The sequence below is a fragment of the Hemibagrus wyckioides genome, linkage group LG21, assembly GCF_019097595.1.
Source record: "Hemibagrus wyckioides isolate EC202008001 linkage group LG21, SWU_Hwy_1.0, whole genome shotgun sequence".
In the NCBI taxonomy this organism is placed as follows: Eukaryota; Metazoa; Chordata; class Actinopteri; order Siluriformes; family Bagridae; genus Hemibagrus; species Hemibagrus wyckioides.
The window spans coordinates 1,103,841-1,125,141 of NC_080730.1; the positions used below are offsets into that span (position 1 = coordinate 1,103,841).

At 44.1% G+C, this 21,301-nt stretch overlaps 1 protein-coding gene across 7 annotated transcripts in view; it reads right to left on the reverse strand.

Annotated features, from left to right (window-relative positions):
* The window catches only part of lrp1aa (low density lipoprotein receptor-related protein 1Aa), a 190,604-nt gene that overhangs the window by 127,805 nt on the left and 41,498 nt on the right, over positions 1–21,301 (reverse strand). For all 7 annotated transcript variants that reach the window (XM_058373888.1, XM_058373889.1, XM_058373887.1 and 4 more), the window contains exons 4-6: positions 6,365–6,484; positions 5,896–6,024; positions 5,561–5,821 (exon numbers count right to left, since the gene is read on the reverse strand). In XM_058373888.1, coding sequence (XP_058229871.1) covers positions 5,561–5,821; positions 5,896–6,024; positions 6,365–6,484 — 510 coding nt within the window. The remainder of the gene's footprint in view (positions 1–5,560; positions 5,822–5,895; positions 6,025–6,364; positions 6,485–21,301) is intronic.

Sequence of the window (21,301 nt, forward strand, 5' to 3'; positions counted from 1 at the left end):
GTTGTCATGCTGCAAGAAACCCACAGCGATACCAGCAATGCTGCTGATTGGGTGAAGGAGTGGGATGGGTTGGTGATTTTAAGCCATAACACAACACAGTGGTGGAGTCGCCTTGCTCTTTACTCGCAGTTTTATTCCTTGTTCTTATTCAGTTGAGGAGATTTTAAATGGGAGGCTTTTAAAAGTGAAAACTTTTTATGAGAATGAGGTTTTAGTTTTTCAAGATTCATTCAAGATTCAAGATTCAAAGAACTTTATTAATCCCAGGGGGAAAGTCCTTTGCCATGTTACAGTTGCTCTAATGAAAATAAAAATATAAGAGAAAAAGAAAGAAATATAAAGATATGAAAATAAAATATAAGAGAAAAAGAAAGAAATATATACACTGTTTTATAAACTTTAAAAAAGAATAAATAAATACAAATACTGTACAAATACTACAGAAATACTGTACAAATACTACAGAAATACTGCACAAATACTAGTGTAGAGCTGTTATATTGCACACAAGGTTTTTATCTGTGTGTACACTCCCACCAGTGCAGTGGAGAGAATGACGTTTTTAGACACGTTGAATAATGTTATTGCTGACTGCAACATTGCAGAGATTTTAATTCTGGGTGGTGATTTTAACTGCACAACAGATAATTTGGATCGGAACCACACAGAACCTCATGTGGCTTCACGTCTGTGGGAGATGGTGGAGGCCCACGAGTTAAGTGACATACAGAGAACTTTTAATAAGGACAAGAGACAGTACACGTGGGCCCATGCCATAGACAACACACTCTCCCTGGCCAGATTAGACCATTTTTATGGTTTTAAACACCAGCTAACGTTTTTTACAAAGTGTTTTATTGTTCCAGTAGGTATCTCTGACCACAGCATGGTCCAGTGTACTATCACTAAAGAGAAGGTTAAACCTAGGAGCACCTACTAGTATTTTAACACTGCTCTTTTAGAAGACGCAAATTTGAAAGAGACTTTTATTTATTTATGGAATTGTTTTAAACATGAGAAGGCAGCTTTTAGTTCACTTCAGCTGTGGTGGGATGTGACGAAAACACAAATCAAAGAATTCTGTCAGCAGTACACTCTCAATGTCACAAGAGACATTGTTAGATCTCTGAAAGCTCTGGAGATAGAAATAGTGGAACTCCAGCGTTTGGAGGCCACTGGAAATCGAGGGCATATTGAAGCCCTCAAAAGTAAAAAAGCCAAAATGAACGACCTGTTAGACATTACAGCACAGGGGGCGCTGGTCCGCTCACGCTTTAAAGCGCAGCTGAGATGGATGCTCCTTCAAAGTTCTTTTTCAGTTTAGAGCAGAAGAATGGACTGAAAAGATTTATACATGCTGTGCAAACAGAATCAGGGGATCTCTTATCTGAGCCCACTGAAATTCGCCAGCAGACAGTAAGCTTCTACTCGAAGATGTACAGCAGTGAGTGGTCAGGGGCACAAGTAGTGGAGGACAGCTTCCTCATGGACCTGCCAAAGCTCTCTGAGCAAGAGGCCAGAGAGCTGGACAGGGAGTTGATGCTGGAGGAGGTTCATGAGGCTCTCCAGTGGATGGAGAATGGACGGGGGTCAGGTATAGATGGTCTCTCTGTCGAGTTTTACAGGGCATTCTGGGCTGTCATAGGGCAGGACATGCTGGATGTCCTACGGGACAGCGTACGGAGAGGCGAACTCCCGTTGAGCTGCAGGAGGGCTGTCCTGACCCTGCTACCGAAGAAGGGAGACCTGACCCACCTGAAAAACTGGCGCCCGGTCTCACTACTGTGCACTGACTGCAAGCTGCTCTCAAAAGCATTAGCCTCGAGACTGACTAAGGTAATGGAGCAGCTCATTCACCAGGACCAGACATACTGTGTGCCTGATAGGTCCATATTCGATAATGTGTATCTAATTCGTGACATTTTGGACGTCTCCAGGCTATTGGGCTTAAAGACTGGTCTGATTTCTCTAGATCAGGAAAAGGCTTTTGACCGGGTTGAACACGAATATTTGTGGAAGGTGCTGGAAGCCTTTGGGTTCAGTCCAGGTTTTATAGCCATGATCAAGGTGTTGTACAGTGACATTGAGAGTGTACTGAAGGTTAACGGTGGTTTATGTGATCCTTTTAGAGTGTACAGAGGGATCAGGCAGGGCTGTTCCCTCTCTGGAATGTTGTACTCTCTAGCTATTGAACCTCTTTTAATCAAGTTAAGAAGTAATCTCTCTGGTTTTAATATTCCACATGCTAATGCCTCAATATGTTTATCAGCTTATGCAGATGATCTGGTAGTGATGATAAACACACAAAATGATGTCTATGTTTTAACTGATATTTTAAATGACTTTCAAATTTTATCCTCTGCCAAAGTTTACTGGTCAAAGAGTGAAGCCATTTTAGTTGGGGAGTGGGAAGGTGGGCAACCGTCACTACCAGGAGGCTTAGCGTGGAAAAGAGGTGGTTTTAAATACTTGGGTGTCTACCTGGGGAACAATGAGTTTTTAAATAAAAACTGGGAAGGCTCTGTAGAGTATGTGAAGGGCAGACTGAGCAGGTGGAAGCGGCTGCCCAAAGATGTCCTACAGAGAACCTCGCCACGTCGTCCCTCTGGCACAAGCTGGCATGCATGGATCCTCCACCAAACCTGCTAGTGAACATCCAGGCCCTGCTGGTGGACTTCTTCTGGGACAATCTCCACTGGATTCCACAGAGTGTGCTCCACCTGCCCAAAGAAGAAGAAGGACAGGGGCTGGTCCAGCTGTCCAGCAGAGCCTCAGCCTTCTGCCTCCAGTTCATCCAGAGACTCCTCACTGGACCCGGAGACTTAGTATGGAGAGCAGCAGCCAGTGGATTATTACGCACAGTTCAAGGACTGAGGCTGGACAGAGCATTGTTTTTAAATGGACACAAAAATGCTGGACATTTCCAGATTACCAGTGTTCTACCATGGACTTTTTAAAACTTGGAACTTTTTTAAGAAACAGAGCAAGGGCTGCAGAACACTACACTGGCTGCTGGAGGAGCTAGCTCTGGTGTACGGCGGGCGACTGGACATCTCCAGTGTGACCGTCCCTGCACAGTCCAGAACTCTCATCTCGTCAGGGATTGTGACACTCCGGGTGCTTGTGAACATCGCGGGGTCAGACTTGTCGAGGGCAGAGGACCTGGCAGCACGTATGGGACTGCGGTCCCTGCGTGTTGTCAATCAGCTTTTACACCGCTGGAAATCTGCACTAACTTCAGAGGAGCGTGTTCAGCTAATGGACTATCCACACACAGAGCCTGGTCCTGCAGAGGACAAACCCTTTCCCCAGCTCAACATCGCTCCTGACCTCGACGGGTGTGCAGGCCCCCTCCTGGAGTGCCGGGGTGAAGGGGAGATGGACTTTGGGTCAGTGTCGGGGAAGCTGCTCTACAGAGCGTGTGTAAAGGTTTTAAATAAGAAGAAGCTGAGTGGGAGGGTGGACACCCCATGGAGAAGTGTACATGGTTTTAATGATGATTTTAAACCGGAGTGGACGCACTGTATAAACCACCGTTAACTAAAAAAGCTGCTGACCTCCAATGGAGGATTTTACACTGTATTATCTCTGTGAACTCTTTTATTTCTGTTTTAAACCCTGATGTTTCACATGATTGTTCATCCCTTTTAGTTATGATGTCATAGCTAGTCTTGCCGGAGTCCCTGCCCGCACTTTACACATAATTCTACTTTGTCTTTAAACATCACATGATCAGAAACTTAATATCTTTCTCTTTCTCTCTCTACCTTCTCTGTGGAGCTATACACCCCACTCCTGAGCTCCCAGTGTTTGCCAGTTTCCAGTGCGCTACCCCTGGCTGGAGTCTCGCCGCTTGATGGTGCCCACTGATGCTGTGGATGGATCTGTGTGGACCAGGAGACAGCTATGGACAGAGACACTTGGGGACTTTCACACCATCACAGATCTGCCATTTCATCTGTCAGCCCGTGACAGCAAAGAACTAGTGTTTATAATGACCTTAGAAACTACACTGACCTAATAGTTCCTCATGGGTCATTGATTTCTGTTGTAGAAAGGACATTAATCAGTTACAGTTACATTATTTTCTGTTTAGTGTCACCCAAATGAGGATGGGTTCTCTTCTGAGCCTGGTTCCTCTCAAGGTTTCTTCCTTTCCATCCCAGGGAGTTTTTCCTTGCCACCATTGCCACAGGCTTCTCATTAGGAATAAAATAGGATAAAATAGTCTAATTATAGAATTTAATAATTTATTCTTATTTCTAGTTAATTAGTTATTTTTTATTATTATTTTTCATTTTCCCCTCCCCTTTCTCTGTTTTCTTCTTTTGTAAAGCTGCTTTGAGACAATGTTCATTGTAAAAGGCGCTATACAAAATAAATTGAATTGAACTGAATTGAACTGAATTGACTGTCCTTTTTGTTCACAGAGAGAAACAGTTTTTCATGCTTTTATTCACTGCTCCAGGTTACAGTCACTGTTTGTGTTTTTACGGAGCATTTTAAGGTCTTTTATTGTTTTTACTTTTCAGTGTTTTATTTCTGGTTTTAAGTTTGTCAGGAAACACCGGTTCAGGTGCCAACTGATCAATTTTATATTTGGTCAGGCCAAAATGGTGATATACCTGAGCCAGAAAAAACAGATTGCACAAAATATTCGACTGTGAAGCCATAAGAATTCTGAAAAGGCTGATAAAGTCAAGAATTTTAATTGATTTTAACTTTTATAAAAGTATGAATGAGGTGGATGTGTTTAAATGTGTGTGGTGTTGGGAGAATGTTTTGTGACACAATCTTTGCAACACAATCTAAAATTCCACCCTGTGATATGTCCACTCGGAGGGGTTCTGAGTTCCAACACTCTGTTACACTCTGTTACAGATGGAAAACTTAACTTTGCAGCAGAGCTAAACTAATCATCACCTGTGTTTAAACTAATTTAGTGACATTATTTTAATACATATTTATTTATTTAGTCACTGATGATTTGTTTATGATATGTGGCCTGTGTAAATAAAGTTTTGTAAAAAATCAAGTCTCTCTCTCTCTCTCTCTCTCTGGTGTACCTGGAAATCACTGATCATTTAATGGATCTGACTCAGGAAAAGTTTGCTGATGTCCTTAGAGTTAAAAAGGAGACCAGAGTAACATGATGAAATCACACACACACACACACACACACACGCACATATATACAGGCGTATGTGCACACATCTTGCACAATAACCAGAAATACGTGCAATAATGCAGATTTGTGTGTGTGTGTGTGGTGTTGGTGGTATTGGGGTGTGTGTGGGAAAAGGAGGATGAGAGCACTTGTCTAGCAACTGCAAAATCTTCAACAAATACATATTTAAACCTGTCTGTCTGTCTCTCTGTCTGTTTATCTCTCTCTTTGTCTCTCTGTTTGTCTGTCTGTCTGTCTGTCTGTTTTTCTCTCTCTTTGTCTCTCTCTCTCTCTCTCTCTGTCTGTCTGTCTGTCTCGCTCTTTGTCTGTCTGTCTTGCTCTCTGTCTTTCTGTCTCTCCAGTGTGAGTGAGTGTGTGTGTGTGTGTACTCACGATGTAAACTGAGTGATATATTAATGACTCTCTCCTCAGTGAAATTCTTCAGTCCAGGGATTTTGGCACATTTCAGCTGCGTCCCGGCAGGCGTGTCCCCCACGTGGATCCAGCATACTGTTTCCTGTTTGTACAGGAAGTCCATGGCAGTGGTCTGCTTGGTGCTGGTGTGGAGCGACAAGCTGCTGGAGCCGCTCAGAGATGTAGCCTGGATGTTCTGGGAGTTAGCGATTAGCAACACGGGCAGACGATCCACGGGCACTGAGGAGAAAGGGAGGGAAAGTTAGCGTAATAAACCTGCCGTGACTCTGAGGGATTATTATTATTATTATTACCGTTTTTAGCTTTACAGGATCGGTTATCAGGCTGAGCGAGGTAGCCTTCCACACAGGAGCAGAAATATGAGCCCTCAGTGTTTGTACACGTCTGACTGCACGTCCCGTACACTGTACACTCATCAAAATCTGAACACACACACACATACACACACACATACACCAACACACACACACATATACATATATACACACATATATACACATATACACACACACATACACCAACACACACACATACATATATACACACATATATACACACATATATACACACACACACACACAAACACACATACACACACACATACACCAACACACACACACAAACACACAGATAAATACGAATAGAAATGTTTTAGGGGGAATAAACACTTCAAAATGAATGAGGCAGGTACAAGACGTGTGTGTGTGTGTGTGTGTGTGTGTGTTAGAGAGAGAGAGTGTGTGTGTGTGTGTGTAAACAGACCTTTACACACTTTTCCATCCGGGCTGATCTCATAGCCGTTCTTGCAGTAACACACAGGCCCGGAGTGTGTGATGGCGCAGTTCTCCTGACAGCCAGCAAGGGTACAGTTCGAAATAAGCTCTGAGAACAGAAACACACACACACACACACACACACACACAGTATGAAGTGAATGTTGAGAAAAATCTCTATCAAGCTTCTGAAAAATCTTCTTAAAGGATTAAAAGTGAAGCAAACCTTGTGGTACTTACACACACACACATACACACATACATATACACACATACATACACACACATACACACACACACATACACACATACATACACACACATACACACACACATACATATACACACATACACACACAGACTAATCTTAATTACAATATATTTTAGAACATTTATATTTCTGTGACTTTTGCAGGTGAAATCTGGTGAAACATGAAAATAAAAATATAAATCATTAAGAATCAGTGTGAGAAATAAGGAGTAAATAAAATATAAAAATAAATAACTTTATATAAAATGTGTGTGTGTATATGTGGTTATATATATGTGAGTGTGTATGTGTGTGTGTATATATGTGTGTGTATATGTGTGTGTGTGTGTACTTATGTGTGTATATATGTGTGTGTGTATATACTTATGTGTGTATATGTGTGTGTGTGTGTGTGTGTACCCCATGAGACTTGATGCTAAGCTCCACTTACAGTCAGTCCCCTGATTAATGTATTATTAACTCAGTGTAGCTCAGTGTAACTCAGTGTAACTCAGTGTAACTCAGTGTAGCTCAGTGTAACTCAGTGTAACTCAGTGTAACTCAGTGTAACTCAGTGTAGCTCAGTGTAACTCAGTGTAGCTCAGTGTAACTCAGTGTAGCTCAGTGTAACTCAGTGTAACTCAGTGTAACTCAGTGTAGCTCAGTGTAACTCAGTGTAACTCAGTGTAACTCAGTGTAACTCAGTGTAACTCAGTGTAGCTCAGTGTAACTCAGTGTAGCTCAGTGTAGCTCAGTGTAACTCAGTGTAACTCAGTGTAGCTCAGTGTAACTCAGTGTAGCTCAGTGTAACTCAGTGTAACTCAGTGTAACTCAGTGTAACTCAGTGTAGCTCAGTGTAACTCAGTGTAGCTCAGTGTAACTCAGTGTAGCTCAGTGTAACTCAGTGTAACTCAGTGTAGCTCAGTGTAACTCAGTGTAGCTCAGTGTAACTCAGTGTAACTCAGTGTAACTCAGTGTAACTCAGTGTAACTCAGTGTAGCTCAGTGTAACTCAGTGTAACTCAGTGTAGCTCAGTGTAACTCAGTGTAGCTCAGTGTAACTCAGTGTAACTCAGTGTGGTGTAACTCAGTGTAGCTCAGTGTAACTCAGTGTAACTCAGTGTAACTCAGTGTAACTCAGTGTAACTCAGTGTAGCTCAGTGTAACTCAGTGTAGCTCAGTGTAACTCAGTGTAGCTCAGTGTAACTCAGTGTAACTCAGTGTAACTCAGTGTAGCTCAGTGTAACTCAGTGTAACTCAGTGTAACTCAGTGTAACTCAGTGTAGCTCAGTGTAACTCAGTGTAGCTCAGTGTAACTCAGTGTAGCTCAGTGTAACTCAGTGTAACTCAGTGTAGCTCAGTGTAACTCAGTGTAGCTCAGTGTAACTCAGTGTAACTCAGTGTAACTCAGTGTAACTCAGTGTAGCTCAGTGTAACTCAGTGTAGCTCAGTGTAACTCAGTGTAGCTCAGTGTAACTCAGTGTAACTCAGTGTAGCTCAGTGTAACTCAGTGTAGCTCAGTGTAGCTCAGTGTAACTCAGTGTAACTCAGTGTAACTCAGTGTAGCTCAGTGTAACTCAGTGTAGCTCAGTGTAACTCAGTGTAACTCAGTGTAGCTCAGTGTAGCTCAGTGTAACTCGGTGTAGCTCAGTGTAGCTCAGTGTAACTCGGTGTAGCTCGGTGTGGTGTAACTTGGTGTAGTGTAGCTCGGTGAGGTGTAACTCAGTGTAGCTCAGTGTAACTCAGTGTAACTCAGTGTGGTGTAACTCAGTGTAGCTCAGTGTAACTCAGTGTAACTCAGTGTGGTGTAACTCAGTGTAGCTCAGTGTAACTCAGTGTAACTCAGTGTGGTGTAACTCAGTGTAGCTCAGTGTAACTCAGTGTAGCTCGGTGTAGCTCGGTGTAACTCAGTGTAGCTCAGTGTAACTCAGTGTAACTCAGTGTGGTGTAACTCAGTGTAACTCAGTGTAGCTCAGTGTAACTCAGTGTATCTCGGTGTAGCTCAGTGTAACTCAGTGTGGTGTAACTCAGTGTAACTCAGTGTAACTCGGTGTAGCTCGGTGTAACTCAGTGTAACTCGGTGTAGCTCGGTGTAACTCGGTGTAGCTCGGTGTAACTCGGTGTAGCTCGGTGTAGCTCGGTGTAACTCAGTGTAACTCGGTGTAACTCGGTGTAGCTCGGTGTAACTCGGTGTAACTCGGTGTAGCTCGGTGTAACTCGGTGTAGCTCGGTGTAACTCGGTGTAGCTTGGTGTAGCTCGGTGTAACTCGGTGTAACTCAGCGTAACTCAGCGTAACTCAGTGTAACTCAGCGTAACTCAGCGTAACTCAGCGTAACTCAGTGTAACTCAGTGTAACTCAGTGTAACTCAGTGTAGCTCAGTGTAACTCAGTGTAACTCAGTGTAGCTCAGTGTAACTCAGTGTAACTCAGTGTAGCTCAGTGTAACTCAGTGTAGCTCAGTGTAACTCAGTGTAACTCAGTGTAACTCAGTGTAGCTCAGTGTAACTCAGTGTAACTCAGTGTAACTCAGTGTAGCTCAGTGTAACTCAGTGTAACTCAGTGTAACTCAGTGTAGCTCAGTGTAACTCAGTGTAGCTCAGTGTAGCTCAGTGTAACTCAGTGTAACTCAGTGTAGCTCAGTGTAACTCAGTGTAACTCAGTGTAGCTCAGTGTAACTCAGTGTAACTCAGTGTAGCTCAGTGTAACTCAGTGTAACTCAGTGTAGCTCAGTGTAACTCAGTGTAGCTCAGTGTAACTCAGTGTAACTCAGTGTAGCTCAGTGTAACTCAGTGTAGCTCAGTGTAACTCAGTGTAACTCAGTGTAGCTCAGTGTAACTCAGTGTAACTCAGTGTAGCTCAGTGTAACTCAGTGTAGCTCAGTGTAACTCAGTGTGGTGTAACTCAGTGTAGCTCAGTGTAACTCAGTGTAGCTCAGTGTAACTCAGTGTAGCTCAGTGTAACTCAGTGTGGTGTAACTCAGTGTAGCTCAGTGTAACTCAGTGTAACTCAGGGTAGCTCAGTGTAACTCAGTGTAACTCAGTGTGGTGAAACTCAGTGTAGTTCGGTGTAGCTCAGTGTAGCTCAGTGTAACTCAGTGTAACTCAGTGTGGTGAAACTCAGTGTAGCTCGGTGTAGCTCAGTGTAGCTCAGTGTAGCTCAGTGTAACTCAGTGTGGTGAAACTCAGTGTAGCTCAGTGTAGCTCAGTGTAACTCAGTGTAACTCAGTGTAACTCAGTGTGGTGAAACTCAGTGTAGCTCAGTGTAGCTCAGTGTAACTCAGTGTAGCTCGGTGTAGCTCAGTGTGCTGAAACTCAGTGTAACTCAGTGTAACTCAGTGTAACTCAGTGTGGTGAAACTCAGTGTAGCTCAGTGTAACTCAGTGTAACTCAGTGTGGTGAAACTCAGTGTAGCTCGGTGTAGCTCAGTGTAGCTCAGTGTAGCTCAGTGTAGCTCAGTGTAACTCAGTGTAACTCAGTGTGGTGAAACTCAGTGTAGCTCAGTGTAGCTCAGTGTAGCTCAGTGTAACTCAGTGTGGTGAAACTCAGTGTAGCTCAGTGTAGCTCAGTGTAACTCAGTGTAGCTCGGTGTAGCTCAGTGTGGTGAAACTCAGTGTAACTCAGTGTGGTGAAACTCAGTGTAACTCAGTGTGGTGAAACTCAGTGTAGCTCAGTGTGGTGAAACTCAGTGTAACTCAGTGTAGCTCAGTGTAACTCAGTGTAGCTCAGTGTGGTGAAACTCAGTGTAACTCAGTGTAGCTCAGTGTAACTCAGTGTAGCTCAGTGTAGCTCAGTGTAACTCAGTGTAGCTCAGTGTAACTCAGTGTAACTCAGTGTAGCTCAGTGTAGCTCAGTGTAACTCAGTGTGGTGAAACTCAGTGTAGCTCGGTGTAGCTCAGTGTAGCTCAGTGTAGCTCAGTGTAGCTCAGTGTAACTCAGCGTAACTCAGTGTAACTCAGTGTAGCTCAGTGTAACTCAGTGTGGTGAAACTCAGTGTAGCTCAGTGTAGCTCAGTGAAACTCAGTGTAGCTCAGTGTAGCTCAGTGTAAGTCAGCGTAACTCAGTGTAGCTCGGTGTAACTCAGTGTAGCTCAGTGTAACTCAGTGTAACTCAGTGTAGCTCAGTGTGGTGAAACTCAGTGTAACTCAGTGTAGCTCAGTGTGGTGAAACTCAGTGTAACTCAGTGTAGCTCAGTGTAACTCAGTGTAGCTCAGTGTAGCTCAGTGTAACTCAGTGTAGCTCAGTGTAACTCAGTGTAACTCAGTGTAGCTCAGTGTAGCTCAGTGTAACTCAGTGTGGTGAAACTCAGTGTAGCTCGGTGTAGCTCAGTGTAGCTCAGTGTAGCTCAGTGTAGCTCAGTGTAACTCAGCGTAACTCAGTGTAACTCAGTGTAGCTCAGTGTAACTCAGTGTAACTCAGTGTGGTGAAACTCAGTGTAGCTCAGTGTAGCTCAGTGAAACTCAGTGTAGCTCAGTGTAGCTCAGTGTAAGTCAGCGTAACTCAGTGTAGCTCGGTGTAACTCAGTGTAGCTCAGTGTAACTCAGCGTAACTCAGTGTAACTCAGTGTAACTCAGCGTAACTCAGTGTAGCTCAGTGTAACTCAGCGTAACTCAGTGTAGCTCGGTGTAACTCAGTGTAGCTCAGTGTAACTCAGAGTAACTCAGTGTAACTCAGTGTGGTGTATTTCAGTGTGGTGTACCTTAGAATGGTGTATCTTGGTGTAACTCAGTAACTCTGTTTAACTCAGTAACTCGGTGTAATCATTGTAACTCAGTAACTTATTGTAACTCAGTGTAACTCAGTGTAACTCAGTGTAACTCAGTGTAGCTCAGTGTAACTCAGTGTAACTCAGTGTAACTCGGTGTGGTGTAACTCAGTGTAACTCAGTGTAACTCAGTGTAACTCAGTGTAGCTCAGTGTAACTCAGTGTAACTCAGTGTAGCTCAGTGTAACTCAGTGTGGTGTAACTCAGTGTAGCTCAGTGTAACTCAGTGTAGCTCAGTGTAACTCAGTGTAGCTCAGTGTAACTCAGTGTGGTGTAACTCAGTGTAGCTCAGTGTAACTCAGTGTAACTCAGGGTAGCTCAGTGTAACTCAGTGTAACTCAGTGTGGTGAAACTCAGTGTAGTTCGGTGTAGCTCAGTGTAGCTCAGTGTAACTCAGTGTAACTCGGTGTGGTGAAACTCAGTGTAGCTCAGTGTAACTCAGTGTAACTCAGTGTGGTGAAACTCAGTGTAGCTCGGTGTAGCTCAGTGTAGCTCAGTGTAACTCAGTGTGGTGAAACTCAGTGTAGCTCAGTGTAGCTCAGTGTAACTCAGTGTAACTCAGTGTAACTCAGTGTGGTGAAACTCAGTGTAGCTCAGTGTAGCTCAGTGTAACTCAGTGTAGCTCGGTGTAGCTCAGTGTGCTGAAACTCAGTGTAACTCAGTGTGGTGAAACTCAGTGTAACTCAGTGTAGCTCAGTGTAACTCAGTGTAACTCAGTGTGGTGAAACTCAGTGTAGCTCAGTGTAACTCAGTGTAACTCAGTGTAACTCAGTGTGGTGAAACTCAGTGTAGCTCGGTGTAGCTCAGTGTAGCTCAGTGTAGCTCAGTGTAGCTCAGTGTAACTCAGTGTAACTCAGTGTGGTGAAACTCAGTGTAGCTCAGTGTAGCTCAGTGTAGCTCAGTGTAACTCAGTGTGGTGAAACTCAGTGTAGCTCAGTGTAGCTCAGTGTAACTCAGTGTAGCTCGGTGTAGCTCAGTGTGGTGAAACTCAGTGTAACTCAGTGTGGTGAAACTCAGTGTAACTCAGTGTGGTGAAACTCAGTGTAGCTCAGTGTGGTGAAACTCAGTGTAACTCAGTGTAGCTCAGTGTAACTCAGTGTAGCTCAGTGTGGTGAAACTCAGTGTAACTCAGTGTAGCTCAGTGTAACTCAGTGTAGCTCAGTGTAGCTCAGTGTAACTCAGTGTAGCTCAGTGTAACTCAGTGTAGCTCAGTGTAGCTCAGTGTAACTCAGTGTAACTCAGTGTGGTGAAACTCAGTGTAGCTCGGTGTAGCTCAGTGTAGCTCAGTGTAGCTCAGTGTAGCTCAGTGTAACTCAGCGTAACTCAGTGTAACTCAGTGTAGCTCAGTGTAACTCAGTGTAACTCAGTGTGGTGAAACTCAGTGTAGCTCAGTGTAGCTCAGTGAAACTCAGTGTAGCTCAGTGTAGCTCAGTGTAAGTCAGCGTAACTCAGTGTAGCTCGGTGTAACTCAGTGTAGCTCAGTGTAACTCAGTGTAACTCAGTGTAGCTCAGTGTGGTGAAACTCAGTGTAACTCAGTGTAGCTCAGTGTGGTGAAACTCAGTGTAACTCAGTGTAGCTCAGTGTAACTCAGTGTAGCTCAGTGTAGCTCAGTGTAACTCAGTGTAGCTCAGTGTAACTCAGTGTAACTCAGTGTAACTCAGTGTAACTCAGTGTGGTGAAACTCAGTGTAGCTCGGTGTAGCTCAGTGTAACTCAGCGTAACTCAGTGTAACTCAGTGTAACTCAGTGTAACTCAGTGTAACTCAGTGTGGTGAAACTCAGTGTAGCTCGGTGTAGCTCAGTGTAGCTCAGTGTAACTCAGCGTAACTCAGTGTAACTCAGTGTAGCTCAGTGTAGCTCAGTGTAACTCAGTGTGGTGAAACTCAGTGTAGCTCGGTGTAGCTCAGTGTAGCTCAGTGTAGCTCAGTGTAGCTCAGTGTAACTCAGCGTAACTCAGTGTAACTCAGTGTAGCTCAGTGTAACTCAGTGTAACTCAGTGTGGTGAAACTCAGTGTAGCTCAGTGTAGCTCAGTGTAAGTCAGCGTAACTCAGTGTAGCTCGGTGTAACTCAGTGTAGCTCAGTGTAACTCAGCGTAACTCAGTGTAACTCAGTGTAACTCAGCGTAACTCAGTGTAGCTCAGTGTAACTCAGCGTAACTCAGTGTAGCTCGGTGTAACTCAGTGTAGCTCAGTGTAACTCAGAGTAACTCAGTGTAACTCAGTGTGGTGTATTTCAGTGTGGTGTACCTTAGAATGGTGTATCTTGGTGTAACTCAGTAACTCTGTTTAACTCAGTAACTCAGTGTAATCATTGTAACTCAGTAACTTATTGTAACTCAGTGTAACTCAGTGTAACTCAGTGTAGCTCAGTGTAACTCAGTGTAGCTCAGTGTAACTCAGTGTAACTCAGTGTAGCTCAGTGTAACTCAGTGTAGCTCAGTGTAACTCAGTGTAACTCAGTGTAACTCAGTGTAGCTCAGTGTAACTCAGTGTAGCTCAGTGTAACTCAGTGTAACTCAGTGTAACTCAGTGTAGCTCAGTGTAACTCAGTGTAGCTCAGTGTAACTCAGTGTAACTCAGTGTAACTCAGTGTAGCTCAGTGTAGCTCAGTGTAACTCAGTGTAACTCAGTGTAGCTCAGTGTAACTCAGTGTAACTCAGTGTAGCTCAGTGTAACTCAGTGTAACTCAGTGTAGCTCAGTGTAACTCAGTGTAACTCAGTGTAGCTCAGTGTAACTCAGTGTAGCTCAGTGTAGCTCAGTGTAGCTCAGTGTAACTCAGTGTAACTCAGTGTAACTCGGTGTGGTGTAACTCAGTGTAGCTCAGTGTAACTCAGTGTAGCTCAGTGTAACTCAGTGTAACTCAGTGTAACTCAGTGTAACTCAGTGTAGCTCAGTGTAACTCAGTGTAGCTCAGTGTAACTCAGTGTAGCTCAGTGTAACTCAGTGTGGTGTAACTCAGTGTAGCTCAGTGTAACTCAGTGTAGCTCAGTGTAACTCAGTGTAACTCAGTGTAGCTCAGTGTAACTCAGTGTAGCTCAGTGTAACTCAGTGTGGTGTAACTCAGTGTAGCTCAGTGTAACTCAGTGTAGCTCAGTGTAACTCAGTGTAACTCAGTGTAGCTCAGTGTAACTCAGTGTAGCTCAGTGTAACTCAGTGTGGTGTAACTCAGTGTAGCTCAGTGTAACTCAGTGTAGCTCAGTGTAACTCAGTGTAGCTCAGTGTAACTCAGTGTAACTCAGTGTAGCTCAGTGTAACTCAGTGTAGCTCAGTGTAACTCAGTGTGGTGTAACTCAGTGTAGCTCAGTGTAACTCAGTGTAGCTCAGTGTAACTCAGTGTAACTCAGTGTGGTGTAACTCAGTGTAGCTCAGTGTAACTCAGTGTAGCTCAGTGTAACTCAGTGTAACTCAGTGTAACTCAGTGTAGCTCAGTGTAACTCAGTGTAACTCAGTGTAGCTCAGTGTAACTCAGTGTAGCTCAGTGTAACTCAGTGTAACTCAGTGTAACTCAGTGTAGCTCAGTGTAACTCAGTGTGGTGTAACTCAGTGTAACTCAGTGTAACTCAGTGTAGCTCAGTGTAACTCAGTGTGGTGTAACTCAGTGTAACTCAGTGTAACTCAGTGTGGTGTAACTCAGTGTAGCTCAGTGTAACTCAGTGTAGCTCAGTGTAACTCAGTGTAACTCAGTGTAACTCAGTGTAGCTCAGTGTAACTCAGTGTAACTCAGTGTAGCTCAGTGTAACTCAGTGTAGCTCAGTGTAGCTCAGTGTAACTCAGTGTAGCTCAGTGTAACTCAGTGTAGCTCAGTGTAACTCAGTGTAGCTCAGTGTAACTCAGTGTAACTCAGTGTAACTCAGTGTAACTCAGTGTAGCTCAGTGTAACTCAGTGTAACTCAGTGTAACTCAGTGTAGCTCAGTGTAACTCAGTGTAACTCAGTGTAGCTCAGTGTAACTCAGTGTAGCTCAGTGTAGCTCAGTGTAGCTCAGTGTAACTCAGTGTAACTCAGTGTAACTCGGTGTGGTGTAACTCAGTGTAGCTCAGTGTAACTCAGTGTAACTCAGTGTAGCTCAGTGTAACTCAGTGTAGCTCAGTGTAACTCAGTGTGGTGTAACTCAGTGTAGCTCAGTGTAACTCAGTGTGGTGTAACTCAGTGTAGCTCAGTGTAACTCAGTGTAACTCAGTGTAGCTCAGTGTAACTCAGTGTGGTGTAACTCAGTGTAGCTCAGTGTAGCTCAGTGTAGCTCAGTGTAACTCAGTGTAACTCAGTGTAACTCGGTGTGGTGTAACTCAGTGTAGCTCAGTGTAACTCAGTGTAACTCAGTGTAGCTCAGTGTAACTCAGTGTAGCTCAGTGTAACTCAGTGTGGTGTAACTCAGTGTAGCTCAGTGTAACTCAGTGTAACTCAGTGTAGCTCAGTGTAACTCAGTGTGGTGTAACTCAGTGTAGCTCAGTGTAACTCAGTGTGGTGTAACTCAGTGTAGCTCAGTGTAACTCAGTGTGGTGTAACTCAGTGTAGCTCAGTGTAACTCAGTGTGGTGTAACTCAGTGTAGCTCAGTGTAACTCAGTGTAACTCAGTGTAACTCAGTGTAACTCAGTGTAGCTCAGTGTAACTCAGTGTAACTCAGTGTAACTCAGTGTAACTCAGTGTGGTGAAACTCAGTGTAACTCAGTGTAGCTCAGTGTAGCTCAGTGTAACTCAGTGTAACTCAGTGTGGTGAAACTCAGTGTAGCTCAGTGTAACTCAGTGTAACTCAGGGTAGCTCAGTGTAACTCAGTGTAACTCAGTGTGGTGAAACTCAGTGTAACTCAGTGTGGTGAAACTCAGTGTAGCTCAGTGTAGCTCAGTGTAGCTCAGTGTAACTCAGTGTAACTCAGTGTGGTGAAACTCAGTGTAGCTCAGTGTAACTCAGTGTAACTCAGTGTAACTCAGTGTGGTGAAACTCAGTGTAGTTCGGTGTAGCGCAGTGTAGCTCAGTGTAACTCAGTGTAACTCAGTGTAGCTCAGTGTAACTCAGTGTAGCTCAGTGTAGCTCAGTGTAACTCAGTGTAACTCAGTGTAGCTCAGTGTAACTCAGTGTAGCTCAGTGTGGTGAAACTCAGTGTAGCTCGGTGTAGCTCAGTGTAACTCAGTGTAGCTCGGTGTAACTCAGTGTAGCTCAGTGTAGCTCGGTGTAACTCAGTGTAGCTCAGTGTAACTCAGTGTAACTCAGTGTAGCTCAGCGTAACTCAGTGTAGCTCAGTGTAACTCAGCGTAACTCAGTGTAGCTCGGTGTAACTCAGTGTGGTGTAACTCAGTGTAGCTCAGTGTAACTCAGTGTAGCTCAGTGTAACTCAGTGTAGCTCAGTGTAACTCAGTGTAGCTCAGTGTAACTCAGTGTAGCTCAGTGTAACTCAGTGTAACTCAGTGTAGCTCAGTGTAACTCAGTGTGGTGTAACTCAGTGTAGCTCAGTGTAACTCAGTGTAGCTCAGTGTAACTCAGTGTAACTCAGTGTAGCTCAGTGTAACTCAGTGTAGCTCAGTGTAACTCAGTGTAGCTCAGTGTAACTCAGTGTAACTCAGTGTAGCTCAGTGTAACTCAGTGTAGCTCAGTGTAACTCAGTGTAACTCAGTGTAACTCAGTGTAACTCAGTGTGGTGTAACTCAGTGTAGCTCAGTGTAACTCGGTGTAGCTCAGTGTAACTCAGTGTAACTCAGTGTAGCTCAGTGTAACTCAGTGTAGCTCAGAGTAACTCAGTGTAACTCAGTGTAGCTCAGTGTAACTCAGTGTAGCTCAGTGTAACTCAGTGTAGCTCAGTGTAACTCAGTGTAGCTCAGTGTAACTCAGTGTAGCTCAGTGTAACTCAGTGTAGCTCAGTGTAACTCAGTGTAACTCAGTGTAACTCAGTGTAGCTCAGTGTAACTCAGTGTAGCTCAGTGTAACTCAGTGTAACTCAGTGTAGCTCGGTGTAACTCAGTGTAGCTCAGTGTAACTCAGTGTAGCTCAGTGTAACTCAGTGTAACTCAGTGTAGCTCAGTGTAACTCAGTGTAGCTCAGTGTAACTCAGTGTGGTGAAACTCAGTGTAGCTCAGTGTAACTCAGTGTAGCTCAGTGTAACTCAGTGTAGCTCAGTGTAACTCAGTGTAACTCAGTGTAGCTCAGTGTAACTCAGTGTAGCTCAGTGTAACTCAGTGTGGTGTAACTCAGTGTAGCTCAGTGTAACTCAGTGTAACTCAGTGTAGCTCAGTGTAACTCAGTGTGGTGTAACTCAGTGTAGCTCAGTGTAACTCAGTGTAACTCAGTGTGGTGTAACTCAGTGTAGCTCAGTGTAACTCAGTGTAGCTCAGTGTAACTCAGTGTAACTCAGTGTAGCTCAGTGTAGCTCAGTGTAGCTCAGTGTAACTCAGTGTAACTCAGTGTAACTCGGTGTGGTGTAACTCAGTGTAACTCAGTGTAACTCAGTGTGGTGTAACTCAGTGTAACTCAGTGTAACTCAGTGTAACTCAGTGTAACTCAGTGTAACTCAGTGTAGCTCAGTGTAACTCAGTGTGGTGTAACTCAGTGTAACTCAGTGTAACTCAGTGTGGTGTAACTCAGTGTAGCTCAGTGTAACTCAGTGTAGCTCAGTGTAACTCAGTGTAACTCAGTGTAACTCAGTGTAACTCAGTGTAACTCAGTGTAACTCAGTGTAGCTCAGTGTAACTCAGTGTAGCTCAGTGTAACTCAGTGTAACTCAGTGTAACTCGGTGTGGTGTAACTCAGTGTAGCTCAGTGTAACTCAGTGTAGCTCAGTGTAACTCAGTGTAACTCAGTGTAGCTCAGTGTAACTCAGTGTAACTCAGTGTAGCTCAGTGTAACTCAGTGTAGCTCAGTGTAACTCAGTGTAGCTCAGTGTAACTCAGTGTAACTCAGTGTAACTCAGTGTAGCTCAGTGTAGCTCAGTGTAGCTCAGTGTAGCTCAGTGTAACTCAGTGTAACTCAGTGTAACTCGGTGTGGTGTAACTCAGTGTAGCTCAGTGTAACTCAGTGTAACTCAGTGTAGCTCAGTGTAACTCAGTGTAGCTCAGTGTAACTCAGTGTGGTGTAACTCAGTGTAGCTCAGTGTAACTCAGTGTAGCTCAGTGTAACTCAGTGTAGCTCAGTGTAACTCAGTGTAACTCAGTGTGGTGTAACTCAGTGTAGCTCAGTGTAACTCAGTGTAGCTCAGTGTAACTCAGTGTAACTCAGTGTGGTGAAACTCAGTGTAGTTCGGTGTAGCTCAGTGTAGCTCAGTGTAACTCAGTGTAACTCGGTGTGGTGAAACTCAGTGTAGCTCAGTGTAACTCAGTGTAACTCAGTGTGGTGAAACTCAGTGTAGCTCGGTGTAGCTCAGTGTAGCTCAGTGTAACTCAGTGTAACTCAGTGTGGTGAAACTCAGTGTAGCTCAGTGTAGCTCAGTGTAGCTCAGTGTAACTCAGTGTAACTCAGTGTAACTCAGTGTGGTGAAACTCAGTGTAACTCAGTGTAACTCAGTGTAACTCAGTGTAACTCAGTGTGGTGAAACTCAGTGTAACTCAGTGTAACTCAGTGTAACTCAGTGTAACTCAGTGTGGTGAAACTCAGTGTAGCTCAGTGTAACTCAGTGTAACTCAGTGTAACTCAGTGTAACTCAGTGTAACTCAGTGTGCTGAAACTCAGTGTAACTCAGTGTAGCTCAGTGTAACTCAGTGTAACTCAGTGTGGTGAAACTCAGTGTAGCTCGGTGTAGCTCAGTGTAGCTCAGTGTAGCTCAGTGTAGCTCAGTGTAACTCAGTGTAGCTCGGTGTAGCTCAGTGTGGTGAAACTCAGTGTAACTCAGTGTGGTGAAACTCAGTGTAACTCAGTGTAGCTCAGTGTAACTCAGTGTAGCTCAGTGTAACTCAGTGTAACTCAGTGTAGCTCAGTGTAACTCAGTGTAGCTCAGTGTAGCTCAGTGTAACTCAGTGTAACTCAGTGTAACTCAGTGTAGCTCAGTGTAACTCAGTGTAGCTCAGTGTAGCTCAGTGTAGCTCAGTGTAGCTCAGTGTAACTCAGTGTAACTCGGTGTGGTGTAACTCAGTGTAGCTCAGTGTAACTCAGTGTAGCTCAGTGTAACTCAGTGTAGCTCAGTGTAACTCAGTGTAGCTCAGTGTAGCTCAGTGTAACTCAGTGTAGCTCAGTGTAACTCAGTGTAACTCAGTGTAGCTCAGTGTAACTCAGTGTAGCTCAGTGTAACTCAGTGTGGTGTAACTCAGTGTAGCTCAGTGTAACTCAGTGTAGCTCAGTGTAACTCAGTGTAGCTCAGTGTAACTCAGTGTAGCTCAGTGTAACTCAGTGTAGCTCAGTGTAACTCAGTGTAGCTCAGTGTAGCTCAGTGTAACTCAGTGTAGCTCAGTGTAACTCAGTGTGGTGTAACTCAGTGTAGCTCAGTGTAACTCAGTGTAGCTCAGTGTAACTCAGTGTAGCTCAGTGTAACTCAGTGTAACTCAGTGTGGTGAAACTCAGTGTAGTTCGGTGTAGCTCAGTGTAGCTCAGTGTAACTCAGTGTAACTCGGTGTGGTGAAACTCAGTGTAGCTCAGTGTAACTCAGTGTAACTCAGTGTGGTGAAACTCAGTGTAGCTCGGTGTAGCTCAGTGTAGCTCAGTGTAACTCAGTGTAACTCAGTGTGGTGAAACTCAGTGTAACTCAGTGTAACTCAGTGTGGTGAAACTCAGTGTAGCTCAGTGTAACTCAGTGTAACTCAGTGTAACTCAGTGTAACTCAGTGTGCTGAAACTCAGTGTAACTCAGTGTAGCTCAGTGTAACTCAGTGTAACTCAGTGTGGTGAAACTCAGTGTAGCTCGGTGTAGCTCAGTGTAGCTCAGTGTAGCTCAGTGTAGCTCAGTGTAACTCAGTGTAACTCAGTGTGGTGAAACTCAGTGTAGCTCAGTGTAGCTCAGTGTAACTCAGTGTAGCTCGGTGTAGCTCAGTGTGGTGAAACTCAGTGTAACTCAGTGTGGTGAAACTCAGTGTAACTCAGTGTGGTGAAACTCAGTGTAGCTCAGTGTAGCTCAGTGTAACTCAGTGTAGCTCAGTGTAGCTCAGTGTAACTCAGTGTAACTCAGTGTAGCTCAGTGTAACTCAGTGTAGCTCAGTGTAACTCAGTGTAACTCAGTGTGGTGAAACTCAGTGTAGCTCAGTGTAACTCAGTGTAACTCAGTGTAACTCAGTGTAGCTCAGTGTAGCTCAGTGTAACTCAGTGTAACTCAGTGTAGCTCAGTGTAACTCAGTGTAGCTCAGTGTAACTCAGTGTAACTCAGTGTGGTGAAACTCAGTGTAGCTCGGTGTAGCTCAGTGTAGCTCAGTGTAGCTCAGTGTAGCTCAGTGTAGCTCAGTGTAACTCAGCGTAACTCAGTGTAACTCAGTGTAGCTCAGTGTAACTCAGTGTAACTCAGTGTGGTGAAACTCAGTGTAGCTCAGTGTAGCTCAGTGTAACTCAGCGTAACTCAGTGTAGCTCGGTGTAACTCAGTGTAGCTCAGTGTAACTCAGAGTAACTCAGTGTAACTCAGTGTGGTGTATTTCAGTGTGGTGTACCTTAGAATGGTGTATCTTGGTGTAACTCAGTAACTCTGTTTAACTCAGTAACTCGGTGTAATCATTGTAACTCAGTAACTTATTGTAACTCGGTGTAACAGTGTGGTGTAACTCGGTGTAACAGTGTAGTTAGGTGTAGCTCAGTGTAACTTGGTATAAAAGTGTAACTCGGTGTAACTCAGTGTAATGGTGTAACTCGACATAACTCAGTAACTCCAACCCTCTACAATGTGAGTAAATTGCTCGCATATGCGAGTAAATTTCCCGCTATGTGACTAAATTAGCTTCAATTAGCCAATGGATAGTCAATTTTAAGATTTTACTCGCCTGTGATTAAGTTAGATGCAAACAACAAATTTAGCGCA